The sequence below is a fragment of the Prionailurus viverrinus genome, chromosome E1 (assembly GCF_022837055.1).
Source record: "Prionailurus viverrinus isolate Anna chromosome E1, UM_Priviv_1.0, whole genome shotgun sequence".
In the NCBI taxonomy this organism is placed as follows: Eukaryota; Metazoa; Chordata; class Mammalia; order Carnivora; family Felidae; genus Prionailurus; species Prionailurus viverrinus.
Window position 1 is genome coordinate 52,463,559 of NC_062574.1, and position 15,545 is coordinate 52,479,103.

General features: G+C 60.2%; 1 protein-coding gene across 5 annotated transcripts in view; it reads right to left on the reverse strand.

Annotated features, from left to right (window-relative positions):
- CSNK1D (casein kinase 1 delta) overlaps nucleotides 1-15,545 on the reverse strand; it is a 32,990-nt gene that overhangs the window by 1,691 nt on the left and 15,754 nt on the right. For 2 of the 5 annotated variants that reach the window (XM_047831836.1, XM_047831837.1), the window contains exons 3-9: nucleotides 12,311-12,459; nucleotides 11,587-11,815; nucleotides 10,978-11,148; nucleotides 10,411-10,559; nucleotides 8,505-8,676; nucleotides 7,870-8,009; nucleotides 4,903-7,288 (exon numbers count right to left, since the gene is read on the reverse strand). In XM_047831836.1, coding sequence (XP_047687792.1) covers nucleotides 6,956-7,288; nucleotides 7,870-8,009; nucleotides 8,505-8,676; nucleotides 10,411-10,559; nucleotides 10,978-11,148; nucleotides 11,587-11,815; nucleotides 12,311-12,459 — 1,343 coding nt within the window. In that variant the 3' untranslated portion in view covers nucleotides 4,903-6,955. The other 3 variants (XM_047831840.1, XM_047831839.1, XM_047831838.1) reach the window with 3 other exon arrangements.

Genomic DNA, 15,545 nt, shown 5'->3' on the forward strand with positions numbered 1-15,545 from the left:
ACCCAGACCGGAGGCTGAGGTTCAAGGCCAGAGGGAGAGGGTGAGCAAGGAAGTCTTATCTGCCTAGTTTTCTGGTTCCAGGTGTTTCCGGCCGGGCCCAACATGGGAGACAGGAAACCTGGATGTCCTCAGGAAGCTGTGGCCACCCAGGGCTGAGCGCTCCTCCCTCACACGAGTCAGGGAGAGCAGTCAGTGCTCGTGGGGCCATCCCTCACCCTCCAGCACCCCGTGGAGACTGCCCCATGCGAAGTGAGGCAGGCGCCCGTGCCAAACCCCCCTCAGTGGGCCTTCTTGGCCCCTCCCTGGAAGGTACGCACACGTCACCCCAAATCACCCCAGACTGCTGCCCCTAGCCTGGCCGGACCTGGGTGGACCTGCCACATACAAACGCTGGGAAGAGCCTATGCAGAGACGCCCCTGGTGCATGCGTGTGGGCCCTGAACTGGGGGTGCCCGATGGGGGGAGGCGGCACTTGCAGCGGCCCTGACGGACTGCCCAGTCCTTCCCAGCACCCAATCCATGGCCTCAAGGACGCACAACGTGGTGGACCCTTGTAACCCAACACACGGGTACACGGGAGGCAGCACCCAGGCTCTGGACACAGGAGGAGGACAAAGGGACGAAGGACAGGGTGTGGGGTTTCCAGGAGGGGCTCCAAACGGCTTTCAGCGGAGGCTCTGCACACACTCCTGAGTACTGAGCCTTGTGCCCCAGCCGAGTGGCTGGTTCCTGGGTCAGGAAGATGGGGACCGTCAGGCGTCTTCCACTGCTGAGAGGCCAAGGAACAGGGCAGGCAGGCTCTGGGCAGAGGGCAGCGTGACGGCCCCTGTCTGCCCGCGGCCCCCTCCCAGCAGAACAGAGGAGGGCAGCTCGGGGCTGGTCTCCCTGCCACCTGGGCTGAGGGGAGCAATAAGGGGCCCGAATTTTGCTTTCCCAACGTTGGTGGCTGGGAAGTGGGGAGGGCCAAGGAAGAGCCCAGCCCTCTTCCAGAACCCGGTGGCCCACTGGGCTCAGCCAGAGTTGGCAGAAAGGGGAGGGCTGTGCTGGGGTACCACACACTCGCGGGGAGCAGCTGGCTCCTCAGGCGCACGTAGGCCAAGCCCACGCCTTCTTGTTCGGTGGGGTGTGGGGCTCACGGGGGCTGCAGGGCTTCAACAGTGCACGTGGGAAAGGGAGGTCAAGGCTGTGAGTTCAACAAATGGAGGGGCCCACCCTGGAGCTGCCTCCCAGGAACCATGTCCCCCTCGGCGGCCGTACGACCATGACAGGCCGGCTGCCTCCCCACAATGCTCAGGGCAGGTGACAGTGCTTCCTTTTGGCGCTGCCTGCGGGGCCACGGGGCTCAGGCACCTGCTCCGTGAAAGGTGGTCAGGCCGGGGGGAGAAGGGGCCCCCGAGCGCACCGGCACGTGTGTGCGCACGGCCTGCGCAGGCGTCGGCTCTGGAACCGCTGAAGTGGCAGCCCGCCCGGCCACCTGCTCCGGACCAGCTTATACCAACACCACCGACGGGCCGCGGGCAGGTCAGACACACAGCGCCCCTCTCAATCGGATGAAATAAAGACCATGTGGAGGGCGGGGGAAGGGGAAAGGTAGAAGTCATCATGGATTTATTATTTACACGGTGGTAGTACATAGATGCAGTGATCACACAAACGTGCCAAGTCAGAGACCGGCCACCGATACACAGGTTGATACAGACGTTGCAACTACGCGTCCTGCAGTCGTGACGGGGAATTAAACACCGGGAGGGCAGCAAGTGTGCACGGACGGACGGACGGACGGACAGCCGCACAGCCACGGGCCCGGGAAGCTGGGCCCGCCTTTCGGATCGTCCAGCAATTTCAGGTGGAAGCCCAGATGCAGAGCATGGGAAGGCTGTCCCTACCGGCGTCGGGCAGCACCCGGGGGGGGAGGGGGGGCTGTGCTGCTCACGCCCCGCCAGGGGCAGGCGTACCTCTGGAGAGGGTCCCCAGCCCACCCCGACCCGCCCGAGCTCGCCCCGCACTCCCACCGCCCTGCCCGGCCCAGGCCCCGCGCCCCCAAACAGAACAGCCAGTTCAGGATTCACGAAGAAGCAAACGGCCGCACTCCGGCGCTAGTGGCTGAGGGGGCAGGAAGGGAAAACAGAGACGGACACTTCTCTGGTCCACTTGCTGCCAGCGCCCTGGTTTCCACACAGAGCACTGTGCAGGGGGCGGCAGGAGGAGAGGCGAAGTTCCCACAAACGCCTATATTGCACCTTGTTTCCCGCGACGGGGGCTCCGGGCTGCCACCTGGCGCCTCTGCCTGCGACAAGATGAGGGAGCGTCCTGGCAAACCACCAGGAGCCCAGGGGCCCCGAGAGGTTCCTTCTGGCGAGACTCAGCCCCGCCCTGCTTCTTGACCCCCGCGGGGTTTGCTAGGTCCCAACGAAAGTCCCGGAAGGAAGTGCGTGACACCACACCCTCCTGGACACAGGTCGAGTCACCGGCTTCTTGGCACTTGAGGGTGGATTCCCTTGGGCCGAGGCCTCTGTGGGCAAACCCGGTGCCGGGCACACCGCCACGCCCTTGGTTCTGAGCACACAGACGTTGAGTGTTCAGTGAGCACACACGTTGAGGGCCAATCTACACCGATCACAGTCACAGTCCGTTCAGAACGTTTCCCAAATTCAAAGACACGGAGGCAACACCACCACCACAACGACCACACGTGACCCCCACGGAGGGTCCGACGTCTCTCGCTCGAAATCCTCTCCTGAGGCACCAGCGACGTGCCACGCAAAGCCTTGGCCTCTGAGATCTTCGGTGCTCGGCTTCCTTCCGGCCGCGTCCAGGGGGTGGTGAGGCGCAGCCTGGCTCCCTAACCGCTCCGAGGACCTCGTCGCACGGGCCTTCCGCTTCAGGTGGGGAAGGGACAGTGACAGCCAGCACCAGCGTAACGAGGCCACAAGACGCACAGCACACGGCACACACACGGACACGCACGGGGCACTTACACACACGTCTACACGGGACGGCACTTCTGACGAGAAAACCCCTCTCCACAGCGGACCCCACGACACACGGACCACAAAGCAGAGGACGGCGCCCGCGTTCTGCTCCCTGACGCGCTCTGCCTACGCGGAGGCTCCACGCCAGCCTCTGCTCCGGGGGCTCTTTAGAGGCAACATCTGTCTCAGGACCGCAGAAACAGACGAGAAAGGAACAATAAAAAGACAGGTTTCTTTACACAGATTTAAGCCAGTAATTTTTAGCAAAATGATACAAAACTGTCTTAACCAAGTAGAAGATCGGTGGTTACAGTGGGCTCGTCAGGGAGCAGGGCGCCGCCACCGCAGGGGGACTGAAAGGCTCTTGAGCGGGAGTCTGGTTCTCTCTGCAACTGTCTCTCACACTCTGCTTTTCTTCCCAGCCCGAGACGAGCGGGCCGCGTGGGAGGCCCTCGGTGCAGCCCCTGCGACGACGGCAGAGCTTTGCGGTCTGTCCGGGTTAGTTTGTGTTTTGTTTCCCCCACGGGCGTCGCTGGGCGGGCGGCCTGGAGAGCTCCCGGTGTTAACGTTTCGGTTCTAGACCGGGGGGCGCGTCACTAGTAAAGCCATTGTAACAGAGTAGACCAGCCATGCATTGTCTGCCCTTCACAGCGGAAAGGAGTTCTCATCGGTGCACCACAGACTGAAGACCACTGGAAGCCACCCGACCGGGAATCTGTCGGAGCCAAAGCACAGGAGAAGGTCAGCATGAGGCCAGAGGCACGGGGCCGGCCAGACTGGGGCACGACACAGCAGTGACGGCGAGGGGGGGACACGGACGCTGCCCGACCCTACTCGACGCCCGCGCCAGACGCCCAGCCACGCCGGAAGGTCCCTCTGCGGCCAGGACACGTGCTCAGCAGAACGAGTGACAGGAAGACGGGGAAGGAGGAAGAAGCATGCAAGCAAGGAGGCCGGGTGGCCACGGAGCTAGAAGCTCGAGAACAATCAGACCAGACAGAGTCCAAGCCGGAAGAGGTACTTGCTCCCAGCACCCCCTTCCTGGAAAGTAACCTGGCGTTCAGGAAGCAGGGACAAGGCGCCGTGTGGGCACCGGGACTCCCCGTGGGGGGGGGGGGGAGACGTGAGAAGCAGCTCCCGTCAGGGCGCCCTGGGGAACGCGGACACGCCGGAACCGTGGCAGGTGCCGCAGCGGCGCCGGCGGCGGCGAGCCCTGGTCACGAGGAGCCACGGCGTCACCGGCGGGAGTGGGCCTGGCTCGGGTGCCCAGCCATGCGCCAACGGCAGGCAGGGGAGCAGGCGGCTGTGGCTGACGGGTTAATACAGACGACAGCACGGACGGGATGCTGAGCAGAGACCGAGGTCGGAAAGAAAAACAAACGAGGACAGAAATAAATGCGAAAGAAGAGAGTGACAAAGCCAGGGCGGCAGAGACCACCGGGAGACTCCCGCAGCAAGAGCGCAAGAGCCCCCACCAAGCACGGCCGCTCAGCTGAGGACGACACACCCCGCGCCCCACGCTACGGACCCCGGGCCGGGGCGCCTCGAGTGCCCTGGGGCCGCCGGGGCCGCGCAGGAGCGCACAGCCCCGGGCTCCGGACGGGGCCGACGGCCAGCGCAACGGCGGGCAGGGTCCCAGGGCCGCCCCGCGCGCCCCCAGACCGGGCGGCTGAGCGCGGCCGCTCCGGAACCCACTCACGGAAAAGCACCGGGCGGAGGGCGCGCGCTCTCCCTGCAGCACCCGGCATGCAAGCCCGGTCCCGCCTGCGCACCCCCGGGGCGGACGCAGGGGTGGTCCGCGCCCGCCCCGCCCGGCGCCTGCCGCCTGCCGCCTGCCGGGCCCCGACATGAGCACACTCACCGGTGCTGCCTTCCAGCGGGAGACGTGCAGCTACTTGCCGTGGTGTTCGAAAGGAATGCTATTCTGAGGTGGGGGGGAAAAGACAGCCGTTGGTAACGGTTCCGCCGGCAAGCAGGACTGAGGCCTTCCGCACCTCGCTTCAACTGGGTCCGCGACCCGGCCAGGCTGCCCCAGAGGGGACCCCGGGAATGATGAGAGCAGCCGCAGCCGCTCCTCGCGCCTCATCAGGCAGAGCAGAGCGTGAACCTGACACTTCCGGATGGGGGCCCGCGGTGGGCCCCGCCCCCAGGCCTTGCCTGTGCTTGGCCACCCCTCCTGACACGCGGACCGGCCACAGGGAAGACAAGGGGGCCACGGGTCTTACTGGAAAGGAGTTAACCTCAGAGGCCGTGTCACGTTCTATTCACGGCACCGGACCCGCGAGGCCTTTTCTTCTCAAAGACAGAAACTCACAAACAGGTTCATCGACCAGATGCCCTCTGGGGTCCTCACTGCTCTGGCTGAGAAGTCGGACTCGTGCCCTGGGTCGGGAGCGTGGGGACCGTGCTCTAGCACAAGCCCCCTCCAGAAGGAAGTAGGGGCAAGGAACGGTCACCCTCCTGCAAAGTCTGAGCGCACCACGGTTAAGGGGTGGGGACGAGGGACACAGATGTCAACGGCCCCTCCCCGCGCCCAGCTGGAGAGTCAGCAGGGTCCCCCACAGGCTGGCCGGCGGCTCGAGCGCCTTCCGGGAAGAACTACTGCCTCCGACATCGGACATCTGCACAAGACACGACATCTCTTCAAAGCTCACAGAGAACCCAGACGAAAAGCAGCCACGGGGCTCGGACAGAACACGCACGGCCTCAGCCCCATGGGGGCCGCCCTCGCTTCACAGAAGCATCCCTGGCTCTACCTGCACCCCGCTTCCTTTGGGGAAGAGTGAACGGAACCCACAGAATCACACAAGCTGGAACTTCCAAACCACCGGGGCCGACACTGGGGGGCACCCCCCGCCAAGAATCTCAGAAAGAGACTCTTGCTGTCCCACAGGGTGCCTGTCACCCCCCCCCCCCATGGAGGGCAGGAGCCTGGTGCAGAGTCTCCCAAGAGCGCAGGTGGGTGACCCGGAAAACCCAAAGGAGGGACCATTTCTGGGTCGGGGGTGCGTCAGGGACACATCCCAGGGCCGTGTCCTCAACACAAAGACCCTAAGAAGACCCCCAGGGAGACCAGTGCTTCTATCAGAGGGGAGACACCTCCCCATCACACCTCTGGAGCCTCGTCCTTCTGGTCCAGTCTCACGCTTCTTCACACGGAAAGCACAAAGAACGAGGACGCGGAACACGGGACTCCCAGCTGCAAACTCGCCTCTGCTCAGTGAGACTTCACAGCAAGGCCCAAGGGCATGTGGGCCGAGGCTGGCCACACCGTGCGGGAGAAGCTGGGCTCGGTCCCAGCAGCCTCGGGCCCTCTGTCGTCCCAAACCCTCCATGTACGTTCTTTTCCCTCAAAGAGAATTAGCTCTGCCCCTTCCTTCACCTTCACTGGCTGAGGTCGAGAACGTAGATCCTGAGTCCAGACAGAGCCCCTGGGGTCCACAGACTCCCGATTGTCCCTGCCTGGGGTATCTGGGGCCCTGGAGCAGACTGTATGCCTGGGCTCTCGGCCGCGCGTGGGCAGACGCTGCCTACGATCTATCTCCTGCTGCCGATTCATGGATTCCAGGGCTTGGGGGAAGAAGCCCATAGCCCTTTCTGTGTCCTGCGGGGAGGGAGGTGCAGTGTGGGGCCCAAGCTCATTACGCTGGCCAGACTCCTCGAGCCCCACGATCAGAACTACGCGGATCCTTAATCTCTTTGGGAAAAAGTTACGTACAGAGACAACCCCTTTCTGGCAGAACTACCAGCAACCTAGAGGTAGTCACACCGAAACTCTTCACTTCACTGGGCTAAAATAAAAGTGATCAGGAGCACTCCCTCCTTGCTCCTCTGCCAGAAGGTGAAGCAGACGCTGCGGAACTGAGGTTCTGGGCAGTTCTCACAGACCCTGTGCTCTCCTAACCAACGTGCTCGGCCCAGCAATTCACCAAGATACGCCCAGCACCAAGCGTGTGCCAGCAGCAGGGCCCAAGGCTAACTCGTCAACGAGAGAGGTACCACAGTGAGCCGGAGGGGCACCGCCGGGGGCGCGTGACCCAGGACCCGGGCTTCCAGGGTGCTCCCCCAAACCAGTGCCCGTCCCCCCAACCCCCCGCAGATACCACGGGGCACAGGCACCCGGAGGACCCTGTTGGAAGCAGGAGAGGGACCTGACAGCTACCTGAGCAAGAAGGTCCAAGTGTGTGAAAAGAGCTCATCTGTGGAGGACACGTGGGTGAACGCAGAAGAGCCACAGCACCAAAGCCAGAGAGGGAAGAGGAGGATGTGGGTGGAAGGGACCCGTGTGCATGACCGAGCCATTTCTCTGAGGACACCTGCCTTGTCAGAAAGAAGGCAGGTGGGCAGGGACCTCAGAAGACGGGAACCCTCACCCGCGCGCTGACAGGCTTGTCCAGGCCACCTTCCAGGGGCCGCCAGCAATCCATGGGGACCGCCTGCCCAACAAGCGTGAGCAAAGGGCCTCCAAGCCTGTGTGTGCCCATGACAGACGTGTGGTGTGAGCAGGCGTGGCCTCTCAAGTCTGCACCGGAAGACGGCCAAGCCTCCAGGGCTGGCTTGGGGATGGGCTGCGAGGAGGGCCACAGAAGAGAAAAGGCCCCACTGCCTGTCCCAGCGCGGCCGGGAGACGAGCCCTTCCTCTGCACAGCCCGCAGTAGGCTCTGAACTAAGGGGCTGCAGAGCCGCAAGGGGCGCCGCGTCCCTCCCCGCTTAACACTCGGAAAGGACGGCCGAGGGGAAGCAGGAAGGAACGAAGCCCTTCCACACCCTCACCCCACTCTTCTTGGCGCCCGAAGACCAGCTCGGACACAGAGAGGCCCATGGGCCGCAGCGTCCCGACCTCGCCGAGCCCGGAGTGCGTGCCTGTGCGGAGTACGTGCCTGTGCGGAGTACGTACCTGTGAGGTCGACATGCGGGAGGTATCTTGTCGGCCCGTGAGATCGGAGGAGGAGACGTTGACGGGGGCGCCGCGGTGCAGCCGCATACTCACTTTCCGCTCTCTTTCCATGCCAGACACGGGCCGAGGAGAGGTGTTAGCTGGAAAAGAGGAGACGGGATGAGGGTGAGGCCTCAGGGCAGCCCTGCCATCAGCGAGAGGAGGCCTCTCCTCAGCGGCCTCGGCGTCTAGCACACGGGGAGGTGGGTGCCGCTGTACCCCGCGGGGCCCCACCAGATCTCCAGGTCGGCAGTGGTGGGCAGGGGCCGCGGAGCGCCCAGGGACACCAGTGTGCTGGCTCCGGGCGGACTTTCCCAGGAGCACGAGCAGCAGAAGGGGGCAGCTCGAGGAGGGGAAAGAGGGGCGGGGAGAGAGGCTCCTAGGGGAGCCATCCATGTCTCAGTGGCAGGGTCCTCCAAGTCCAGTGAAACACACGTCCCCTGGCCTGCCCATCCTCGGGAACCAGAGTCGACCAGAAGCGGGACGCACACAGCCTCACCCGGCGCGGGGCCCTGCAGCTCCAACAACCAGAGCGGCCAACGTGCACACCAGAAGCCCCGGTGCCTGCTGGGGAGACGTGGCCCCAGCCCACTCACCAGTGTGTGAGGTAGGGGTGAGGGGGGTGGGAGGAGCCACCTCCTGGGTGCCCCGCAGGCGGCCAGAGGCCGTGGAGGGGAGGCCGCGGGCGGCTGGGTTCCGAGGGTGCCTCAGCCGCTCCTCTCGATCGCGGCGTTCCCGCTCAGCGTCATCAGCTGCCCGGCTGGCTCCCTGTGAAGGAAGCAGGAAGACTAGACTGAACAGGGTTCGGTGGAAACTGCCCAAGGGTCCCGGCTGCCCCTTGCGACTCAAGAACACACCAGGGGCACTGGGACCTGCGGCCAGCTGGGATGAGGTGCCTCTCCCTCCAGGACAGCGGCCTGCCCCTTGGCCCTATGAGTGCACAGAGGAGGTCCCCAACACTCCTGAACCCCCCTCACTGATAGCAACTGGGTGGCCTCTTCCCTGTGAACATCCACACGGGGACGGGAAATCACACGAGGTCAGGACAGCGGTGGGCCCAACGTGCTGGCATCCAAAGGATCCAAGAGGCACGTGAAAGTGGCGGCGTCTGGTCGGTGGGAGGCCTGAGCAGAGCTCAGATCTCCGGCCCCAGGGCGAATGTCAGGCCAGTGCCCACTGACAAGGACTCAGGTAGCCAGAGCTGTCCTAGGAGGACCCACGTGGTGGACACCACTTAACTCGCTCCCAGCACAAACAGCTAGTTACACGATGAACCAGGCGAGTGGGGACAAGACACCCGCCACCACGTTCTAATTACCAGTGCCGTAAGGCAACAGTCTGCAAACGGCAGCCCACGGGCCAAATCCAGCCACCATAGGTTTCTGCACAAGTCTTCCTCCGCACCCACTCGAGTAACACGCCACCCGTGGCAGCTCCTCAGTGGCGGCGCAGAGCCGCGTGGCTGTTCCAGCATGAGCACCACAGAGCTGCGATGAGCCACACCCCAGCCCTGCCCAGAGAAGGGTGGCCGGCCCCACTGGGAGGGGGATGCCGCCAGAACGTTGCCCAGACTCTGGGCGACCTGTGGGGGCACGTCCTGCGGCAGCCCACTGCGGCACACCTGGTTCCCCCACACACGGCACAGACCCCTGCACGAACACCCGGGTACCCGCGAGGCCGCAAAATAATCCTTTCTGGCTTATGCTGTCTAGAGAGGAGGTTCCGCTCCTCCATCAGATCTTGTCACCCTGGAAAGGTTCCAATTTCTGTTTTAAGCTCGTAACTAAATATAACAAATTTGTAACAAAAGAGGAAGAAGTTCCAAAAAAACCCTGGAAGTTTCTGGCAATAGTATCTCAAGATTAATTAGATTCCTGTAACAAGCAGCCTGCTTTAGAGAAGGCAAACACCAAAGCTCAAGTTCTGCACCCCCACCCCCAGCAGTCATGCGCAAACCTGCATCCATTCAACAACCCCCGAACAAAGGAAGTCAACGCACTTGGACCCCAGGCACCGCGTCTCCCGAGCACCCACCCAGCTCGCTCACCCACACGGCTGGGTCCGAGGGAGGAGGGGCAGGCGGTCACGTCACCTGGCAGGAGCCCTCGGCCTTGGCCATACCCCCCTGCACGACAAACGCTCGGGAGCCACACCTCAACATCAGAGGCAGTCAAAGCCATGGCACTCTTGGTGAGGAGAATGATAATAAAATGACATTCCCATGGTCTGTCATTCAAGTAAGAGCCCTGGTTCCAGGCAGACCTGCGCGAGGAGACACATTCCACTGGCTCCAGGGGGGCCAGCGCTGACACAGTGCCTTCTTTACTGTCCCCTCACCGGGATCTTGCTTCTTGGAACCTCCCAGCCTTGGCTAGATGCACCCCACACCGGGCCAAGACCCTAGCAGGTGCACTCGGCTCCCCCTAGGCGGCAGACACGCCTTCTAAAACCTGCACCTCGTCTGGCGGAGGCCTCTGTCTAACCAGCCGGCAGAGCACTTACAAATTTGAGCATGTTCCAGTCGAACACGTAGTCATAGGAGAAACCCTGGCGGTGGAAGAGATTCCTGAAGAGCTGCCTCAGGTAGGAGTAGTCAGGCTTGTCGTCAAAACGCAAGGAGCGGCAGAAATTCAGGTACGTGGCGAACTCAGCTGCAGAACAAGATACTCAGTGCTACCTAGCAGCGCCCAATGGGGCACTGGTGGCTGCAGATGCTCTCGCCACCACTGCCTGCCACACACCGGGCACGCGAGACATGTCATCCGAAACACTGGTCACACAGGGAGGGAACTGAGACTTCAGGAAACAGTTTAAGAAAACCCAGCACCACAGAGCACAGCCTGGTTCCCCCCAGGGCATTTCTCCATAGGAACAAAGAACTCCCTGGGTCCTTGGTCCCGGAAAGCAGAGGAGCACCAGGGACAGGAAGCCGCCACCAGCCCAAGGACAGGTCACCCACGGACTCTTCCCCTCCTCACCACGCGGGACTCGTTGGCCTCCCAGCACCCCCACCCTAACCCCACCCTGAGACCACAGGCCCACCCAGCGCCTGCACTCGAGGACACGCACAGGGGTAGCTTTTACACAGCACTTCGATGGGGGTGGACATCTTCTTCTCGCTGATCCGTTCGTACTTCTGCCTCTTGGTGGCTGCCTTCAGCCCCTGCCAGGGCAGAGAGCCCAGATTGAAGTACATGAGCACATAGCCCAGTGACTCCAGATCATCCCTTCGAGATTGCTCTGGAAAAGATGGGAAATGGGTTAAGAACAGCACAAGTGCGCCTGCAGCTGCAAAGCCAAGACCCCAGGCGCATGCTTACTGGGGAAATGCACTTTTAAAGCTACAGAAAATACTCTCGGATTCTTTCTCACCAGAAGTCACCCCTGATGTGCTTTTAGGGGCACTGGTGCCCCTGGATGGGCGATACCAGTATTAAGTTTACTGTCAGAAAGCCCAGCCACTTACCCGCCCCCACCACACCTCACAAAAGGTTCTCCAGAGTCCGGACAGTCAGCCTTCGCCACAAAGGTTCGATGACAGCCTCCGTGCCAAACATGCTGGCCACTCCCAGGGTGTCCCAAGGGGCTCCCCTTTCCCTGAGCTAAGGGACGGACATGCCCAAGGCGGCCTGGGCCAGTGACCGGGGGCACAAAAGAGCCCACCACCCACGGGCTCACCGATTCCAAGATGCGTGTTGATGGAGGCGTACCGCGCCGTCCCAGTGAGGTTTTTGTTCTCTCGGTAGGGGATGTGCTGGTGGGTCCTGGCATCCCGGTACTTCTTGGCCAGCCCAAAGTCAATGATGTAGACCAGGTTGCCCTTCTTCCCCAGCCCCATGAGAAAGTTATCTGGCTTCACATCTCGGTGGATGAAGTTCTTTGAGTGAATGTATTCGATGCGACTAATCTGGAAGCAGAGAAGGAACGATGAGACATTAAACCCCAGCAGCAGCCTTGGAAGAGGATCCTGGCTCGGCAGAGTGAGGGCTGCGCCCTCAGCTGCACGTCCCGTGCCCTTGGTCAGAGCAGAGTAACTCAACAACCGGTGAAGGGCGCCGATCGGACCACCTTCGGGACCCCTGCCGTCTTCCTCGCTGGCGCTGGTGGTGGGTGACTGCTGGCTGGTGACAGGACCGCCCCCTTCCCCGACGAGGGTCTGCACCAGTCGGCCTCTCTGCAGAGTCCCACACGTAGATGGGCGACGCCGTGGGGGGCAGCCTCCAAAGCCGGCCAACCGTCAGCGCCTCGCAGCAAAGGTGACCGTGTGCCCGCTTTCTCCCCACCCACCGACAGGCGTAAAGCAAAGGGAGCCGCACCCGAATGCGCCATCACACTGCCGAGGCAAACCAAGCGGGCATCGAGCACCCGGGCTCCCCGGCACCTTGGAAAGCGGGGTTCTTACCATCTGGTCAGCAAGCAGCAGGACAGTTTTGAGGCTGAATTTCCTGGAGCAGAAGTTGAACAGGTCTTCCAGGCTCGGTCCCAACAGCTCCATCACCATGACATTGTAGTCCCCCTCCGCCCCGCACCACCGGATGGTGGGGATGCCCACTGCAAGAGAAACCCAACGCGCCCGTGCTCGCACACTCAGACGCACCGCATGAGACACGCGCCATGCGACAAGGGCCGGCGGGCCGTGGCTGGAAGTGACACGGGGAGAGGCCAGCATCCCGGGTGGCGGAGTGAGCAGGCGCGAGAAAGAGAAGGTGCCAGAGGACAAGAGGGGCTCGTCTAGAAAGAGCGGAGTTCCCATCCACCTCCCCCCCCACTCCCTGTCAGCACCTCCCGTCAGCGTGCCGCATGTGTCACAAATCACCAACTACTACGGGCTCGCTGCTGTCAACCAAAGTCCACACCGTTCGGGTGCCCTCGGTTTTCCCGTCATCCTCTGTCTGCCCCTTCCTCACGTCTCCCCAGGCATCTCTGGGCTGAGCCGTCTCTCACGTCGTCCCTGGTTTCCGGTGGCCCGGCAGCTCTGGGGGTGCTGGGGCCGTCCCTCTGTTGGGATGTGTCTGATGTTGCGCGATGGGCTTGGGGAGGAAGACCGCAGAGGCAGAGCGCCCTTCCCTTCGTGTCAGGGGTCCGTGCCGTCAAGGTGACGCCATCACCGTGGGCGGGACCTTGACCGCCTGGCTGAGGTGTGTGCATTCCCCCTCCCGGTACTGTTCTCTTTGGGAGGCCATCACTACGTATGGCCCACACTTCGGATGTTGGGGGGGGGGGGGTCATGCTCCACATTCTGCGGGGTGGGTGGGGGGAGTATCCACACACATTACTCAGGTTCTTCTACACAGGTTTGTCTCTTCTCCCCCAGTTTACTTATTCAATCATTTTTTGGGAACATCACGGGCCTACAGGTACCTATGTCACACTCTGGTCTGCACGGCAGCCCCCCCACCCCCTGCCCCCCCGCCCCCCGGTCACTCACTTGGCTGTCCGTGGTGCTCTACCCAGGGCCCCCAGAGGCGCCTGAGTCAGTCCTGAGACCATCTACCAAACCCGTCAATCGAGGCTTTTGTGCCTCTGTGTTTTGAGCAGTGCCTCACTTTCTGACACTAAATGTTTTTTAGTTCAGCTTTACAGCAAGTCCTGAAACAAACGGGGCAACCCCCCTTCATTCTTAAAACCAATTACTTAAAAATTTTCCACGTTTCATGAGAACAAATCCAATACGCTGTCTTTTTAAAGCATCACGAAGCAAATGTCCGTAGCACAGATCACCTACCCAGACCAAGAGCATTCTTGAGAACCTCACGTGCTGCACATTACACACTCCCGTGCTCCCCGAACAACGACCATCCAGAACTCTGTCATTCCCCTGCTTTTAATAAAGTGAGGGTGCATGATTACTCAGCCATGAAAAAAGAAGACCTTGCCGTTTGCGACAACATGGATGGACCTAGAGTGTTAGGCTAAGTGAATTAAGACAGAGAAAGACAAATGCCACATGATTTCACTCATACGCATCACCTAAAACCCAAAACAGACAAGCAAATAAAAAACAAAAACAAACTCCTAAAGAGAATAAAGTGGTGGTTGCCAGAGGGGGTGGAACAAACACGTTAAGGGAATTAAGAGGTACAATCTCCCAGTTATAAAATAAGTAAAAAAAAAAAAAAAAAAAAAAAAGGAAAAAGTCACAGCAATGAAAAGTACAGCACACGGAATAGTCAATAATATTGGCGGAGCACGGTATGGTGACAAATGTGACCACACCTGTCGTGAGCACTGTGTGGCCCACAGGACTGTCGAGTCACTATCACTATGGTGTACACCAAAAACTAATACAAATGAATCACAGTTCTATTAAATAGTTTTGTCAAAAAGGACGCATGTTGTACAGTATTCCCTTTGCAGAACAGACCACAGTTCACCACTTGGACTGTTAGGGTCTGCTTCCATTATAAACAGTGCCACTCAGTATACCCGTATTTATGCCCACGAGTGCAAACTCTTAACACACGAAGTTCTCGTTCACATCTAGTTTATCCCCCAGGCGCGTACCTACAAACACAGAGCACAAGTTATCTGACCGTACGAGATAATGTCAAATTGTTTCCGGAGACTCTCCGGAGAGCCCACCCCACACACCCACCAGCAGTGGGCGAGTCCCTGCCGTGGAAGAGGACCGCCAGATCGCTCAATTTTTATCAACCGGGTGGGTATACAGACGGTGTCACGCTAAATTCTCAATCCGGATCTTCCTTCCATGTGGTTACTGGCCACACGTTTCCTCTCCGAAATGTCGACAAGTGTCTTTTGCCAACTTTTCTATCAGGGAATCTTCTGCCTGTTTTATAGCAGTTCTTTCAAGATTCTGGATACTAAAGCATTGCCGGTTTTATGTGAGGCATATTTTTTTTTCTTTTGGAGCGTTTTGATGAGGAATTTTAACAAAGATGAATATATCAATCTTTTTCTTAATGATTAATGTTTCTGGTATAAGAAACCCTGAGTCAGAAACAGATACTATTATTTTCTTTTAAAAGCTTAAAAGTTTCCCTACATCCAGCCAAAATGGGAGTAATAGGGGCCCAATTTACCCTCATATCTGCAAAAACAGAAGACTTAACAAAACACAGGACACGTGGAAAAACGGTTTCTAAGACACTGAACGGGAGACAACGAACGAACAACGCCCAGGCCTGACAGACAGGGCACAGGCCGCCCCCTCCCAGCCTGAGTGTCAGCAGAGACGCAAAGACTGAGCAGGCGAAAGGAACCTGACTTCATCCCATTTATGACCAAGTGGAGGAAGGATCTGAGCAGCAGAGTTAATACCGAGCGTGCAAGCCAGCGGAAGTCACAGCGTCTGGCGTCCAAAGATGACCAGGCATGCAAAGAGGCACAAAACACCCGCGCTGAGAACAGTCCGCTGAAACTGGCTCAGGTGTTAGAATCAGCAGAGATGGACAACACGTTATCAACTCCAACTATATTCCATGTCAAAAAGTTACACGAAGGCATGGCATGGGGGATTTACGAGACTCAACTCTAACTTTTAGAAAGGAGAACTACAGGGTCTGAGATCAGACAGCGTAGAGGAAAAGATGTGTGACTCGAGGCACAAAACTACTGGAAAAGCAGCAAGAGTTTCAGCGAGCTCCGGGACAGCTTCGAGCCACCAAATACCTGCA